The sequence below is a fragment of the Portunus trituberculatus genome, chromosome 37, assembly GCF_017591435.1.
Source record: "Portunus trituberculatus isolate SZX2019 chromosome 37, ASM1759143v1, whole genome shotgun sequence".
NCBI lineage: Eukaryota > Metazoa > Arthropoda > Malacostraca > Decapoda > Portunidae > Portunus > Portunus trituberculatus.
The window spans coordinates 4,616,687-4,621,686 of record NC_059291.1 but is presented as its reverse complement, the minus strand read 5'-3'; the positions used below and the strand labels follow the sequence as shown (position 1 = coordinate 4,621,686).

The 5,000-nt window shown below is 47.3% G+C and overlaps 1 protein-coding gene across 4 annotated transcripts in view; it reads right to left on the bottom strand.

Moving 5' to 3' along the window:
* The window catches only part of LOC123514073 (inhibitory POU protein-like), a 140,417-nt gene that overhangs the window by 90,350 nt on the left and 45,067 nt on the right, over positions 1 to 5,000 (bottom strand). For all 4 annotated transcript variants that reach the window (XM_045271671.1, XM_045271670.1, XM_045271673.1 and 1 more), the window contains exon 2: positions 2,665 to 2,745. In XM_045271671.1, the coding sequence (XP_045127606.1) occupies positions 2,665 to 2,745 (81 nt within the window). The remainder of the gene's footprint in view (positions 1 to 2,664; positions 2,746 to 5,000) is intronic.

The window sequence follows — 5,000 nt, the reverse complement described above, 5'->3', positions numbered from 1 at the left end:
TCTCTTCTATCATTCTCTATGCTTCTCTATCCCTTTCCTTCATCTCTCCTTCCTGTAGCATGTTCGTGTTCTTGTCCTTTTTCTTCATTTTTCCTTTATATAAGTTCTCTTCTCTCCTTTTCCTTCTCTCCTTTTTTTCGTCTCACTCTCCTTCTCTGTCTTACCTATCCCTCCTCTTCTATCTTCTTGTCCTTTCCTTCTCCTTTTCTCGCCTCTCATCCTCGTGTTTCTCCTTCTTGGCGTCCGGAAAGTGAGGAGTTAGTTCGCTTTTACAAGGTGAGTTACTGGGAAGGCTGCCGAGGGAGAACGAGCTTTAGGTGGATGGAGGTGGTGGTGGTGGTGGTGGTGGTGGTGGTGGTGGACTGGGTTGTAGCAGTAGAGTGTAGTGGTGGGGAGTTATAGGAGGAGTAAGTGGTGTGATTCTTGAGTGGAGTGTGGGAGTGAAGGTGTTGTGTAGATTGGTGATGTGGTGAGGAGAAATTAAGGTGTGTGTGTGTGTGTGTGTGTGTGTGTGTGTGTGTGTGTGTGTGTGTGTGTGTGTGTGGAGAAAGGAAAGGATGCTGATTTAAAAGTGGATAGGAGGGCATGGTGGGGAAAAGGTGGATGTTAGGAGGAGGAGGAGGAGGAGGAGGAGGAGGAGGAGGAGGAGGAGGAAGAAAGAGGAGGAGGAGGAAGAGAAAGAATTGTGTTTTTCTTCTCCTCCTTCCATAATACTCTCTACCTATTTCTACGCAGCCCTGCACTCTCTCTCTCTCTCTCTCTCTCTCTCTCTCTCTCTCTCTCTCTCTCTCTCTCTCTCTCTCTCTCTCTCTCTCTCTCTCTCTCTCTCTCTCTCTCTCTCTCTCTCTCTCTCTCTCTCTCTCTCTCTCTCTCTCTCTCTCTCTCTCTCTCTCTCTCTCTCTCTCATACCCCCATTTTACTTCGAACATAATCCCTCCAATTTTATCCTTCTTTCCTCTTTCCTTCTTCCCTCCTCCTCCCTATTCTCTCCCTTTGCTATGTTTCCTTCCCCTACCTTCTCTTTCTCTCCATTCTTTTGTATAGTTTCCCTCACCTTTATACAAAAACTAAATCTCAAATACACTGTGACACCAAAACCACAAACATTCGCTCAATAGAATAGATAAATAAAATATGATAAAATCTTACATGAGTTCATAAAGGAGCTACAACATTCAGCACACCTGCCCCAGCACACCTGACTCAACACACCTATCGTGCTATCTCTAACACAGCAGCTCCGAGCCCCAGTGCACCGTGATGTCCATTATTGTGTTTAGCGTCCTTAGGTATATGAAGTAATGTGCAGGGAGGGGGAAAGTGAAGGGCCGGGGAGGATAAAAGGGAAAGGGATTAGAGGGAGGGAGGAAAGGTTGTAAAGGAGAAAATGGAGTGAAGGTTTGAAATGTGTCATGTACCTTTGTATTACTAGTATGGTGCTCAGTTTGTTTTTCTCTTCCGTCGCGAGTTTGTTCAAGTTATTTCCTCCCTCTCTCTTGTTATTGTTCTTGTGGCGCTCTCTTCTTATCGTGGTTGGCTGTGAGTGTTTACTTTTTTGCTGTCGTCACCTCAAGTTTGGTCACTGATACGTCACTCTCCGTTAGTCATTCTCGTACACGCGTGCATGTTAAGGGCGTTTAGGTGCGTCGCCTTTGCGTGTGTGGCTTGACTGTTATGCGACGTAACTACTGAAGGAAAGTGTCGTGTGGTTTGTGAAATAGAAACACGTCAGTGGATGGATGGATGCAAAAAATTACCTCGGTGCAAATCTTGTACACACACACACACACACACACACACACACGGACTCTCTCACTTCCTCTACAGTTCAAAGCTAAAATGGAAAGTAGGCGGAGGAGGAGGAGGTGAAGGAGGAGAAGCAGCAGGAGGAGGAAAAAAAAGTTAATTTCTCAAAGAATAAAAGATCCCCAGAATTGTAAAACCCACGACCTCTCTGACCAACTCGACTCACTTCCAGCTCCCAGAATTCCAGGCTTCGTCCCTCCCAAACCTCTGGAAGATGCTGGAAAGAAGCTCTTTTCTGGGGATGTCCAGATTTGGATGCAGGGAGCGGGGCTTGAGGGGCCGGGAGCCAGTGGTGGTGTGGCGGTGGTGGTGGTGGTGGTGGTGGTGGTGGTAGGAGTTGCAGTAGTAGTTGTAGTAGTAAGAAAATGCAGAGAGAGAGAGAGAGAGAGAGAGAGAGAGAGAGAGAGAGAGAGAGAGAGAGAGAGAGACTCGTACTGGTATAACCATCAGTGCTTCCATTATCTGCAGCCATTATCAACAACAACAGAAATACAACAACAACAACAACAGCAACAACAACAACAACAACAACAACAACAACAACAACAACAACAACAACAACAACAACAACAACAACAACAACAGCAGCAGCAGCAGCAGCACCCTCAACCAGAACCTGAAACAAGAGAGAGAGAGAGAGAGAGAGAGAGAGAGAGAGAGAGAGAGAGAGAGAGTAACACGTCGAATGGAAAACGTGGCATACAACTTCCTACAACCCTCCACTTCTAATATCCATTCCTCCTCCTCCTCCTCCACCTCCTCCTTGCTCTCCTTACACTTCTAATACCCCGCCGACACAGGAGGCTAGTGAGGGGCGTAGTGTGGTGTAGGTGTGGGGGTGTGGGCGTGGGTACTAACCTCGTGGAGGGGGCGCGGGTGGGAGTCGTGGAAGGAGTTGGTGTAGACGCCCTTCTGGTACGGCAGGAGGACCGATGAGAACTGTTGGAGGGAGACACACCATTGTTAGTCGTCGCCGCTGATAGTACCGCCACAGCACGCCACAGCACAGCACAGCACAGCACAGCATAGCACAGCATCCCAATATACTCCTTTCGCGCTAATCTACCTCGATATTTCTAGTCGTTGCTGATGTTACTACTGCTGATTAATTACTGGTACTCAAATGTTCCTCCTGTAAAGATGTGTGTCATTTAAATTTTGGCTGTCATTCAGTGTTCATGCTTACAGAAAGTCAATTCCGTGATGAGAGTCCTTTAGAATGTATCAGCAGTTTGATGTTTTGCTTATTTTTAGGACCACAATTTTTTTTTTTTTTATGTATCCTATGTATACTAGAAATCTTTGAATCACTAATAATTTGACGCTCCTTTTTGTGATGAGAAGCCTTTAAAATGATCAGCAATTCGATGTCTTCTTTTGTTTTGCTATATTAGTATTTTCAAGCATCTTTTGTACAGTAGCAATCTTTGGAATCACTAGTAATTTGATGCTCTTTATTCCAGCGTATGTTCTCTTTGTGTTGTGACTATTTTCGAATCATCGGCAATTTGGTGTTGCTAATTTTCAGCACTTTTATGGGGAAGCGTGTTTGATTACTGTCCGTCGCGAGCACATTTAGTATGCATTACCAGACGCTCACAAAAACAGTTCCACGTGACTAGATTGGCCACTCATATGGAAGAGAGATCAGGCTGTCACAACCCGCTGGTTTGGAGAGCGCATAACATCACCTGCCACCGTCACAGCGGCATCTGAGACATAAACACAGTAACACACCACCTCCAGCATGTCACTGCCTCAACACACCACCTCAGCATATCACCAAGCCTACATACCTGATATATTTCAAAACAACTCATCCCATCACCCAAATTCAACACAGTATCCTTAATTATTCAGCAGCTATCCACAGCACAGTATGTCAGCACCACAGCAATACAACTCACTACCAGTACCAGAACACATACGGCCAACACCATTGCAGTATGAAGCATGTATCCTTAGTAAACAGCACAAGTGACCACAGCAATGATGACCCAGAGCAGCAAAACCACGAGACCCACACCCATGCATGACTTCACCATCACAGCACCTACAGCAAAGCATCACCATTTTAACAACACCGAGATAGCAACACCTACAGTTTAACACAGCACCACAGCGCCAAAAGCACAACAATATCGCAGCACGCTTCAAACTACCATCTCAACGAGCACCGCACCTTGACACAGCACTCACGACGTCCACAATCGCCTGCCGCAGCCTACACGCCTCCCTATGGCCCTCCAGGGAGCAACAGCCGCCCAGACAGTCCCTAAAAGCCCTTGCTCGGCGTGAGAAACAGCCCCTTCTCACCGCCGCCCCTGGGACTGTTGTGGCTTCAGACATGACCCGCCCTGCCCTCACCCGATGGCCCTTACCAACACATTCTCTCTCTCTCTCTCTCTCTCTCTCTCTCTCTCTCTCTCTCTCTCTCTCTCTCTCTCTCTCTCTCTCTCTCTCTCTCTCTCTCTCTCTCTCTCTCTCTCTCTCTCTCTCTCTCTCTCTCTCTCTCTCTCTCTCTCTCTCTCTCTCTCTCTGTGTGTGTGTGTGTGTGTGTGTGTGTGTGTGTGTGTGTGTCGGTATAGCATATTAGAAAGAGAGAGAGAGAGAGAGAGAGAGAGAGAGAGAGTGTGTGTGTGTGTGTGCGCGTTTGTATATTCCTCATAAGACACGTTCATTTCAATCTAAAACATGTGACGTCCTTATTCTTATCCATTCTAGTAACATAACCCATCAACCATCAACCTAACTAACCTCTCCCTTCCATTCCGCTTCACTCTTCATCTCATATCACTCCGCTTTACACACACCACACCTCATCTCACACATACGCACACACATACACACGTCACTTCTCTCCCCTCTCCCCTCTCTACACACCACACCTCATCTCACACATACGCTCACACATACACCAAACCGCGACTCTGTACTCGTGTCTCCACCTTATTATGACGTTTATAAAGTGAGTAGATGCGAGGCTTGTGTAAGTGTACGAGGCGCTGGAGAGTACTGAGTGTAAGGACATCAAGGCAGGCAGACAGGCGGCCGGGCGGGCGTCTCCCAAGGGGCACATCCGGCAAAGCGTCACAGCAGGCAACCGGATGGCCTTACGGATGAACCGGATACAGAGTGATTAATAAGAAGGGCGGGACGGGAGAAGCAGGGAGAAGCTGCGGTAGGAGGAGAGA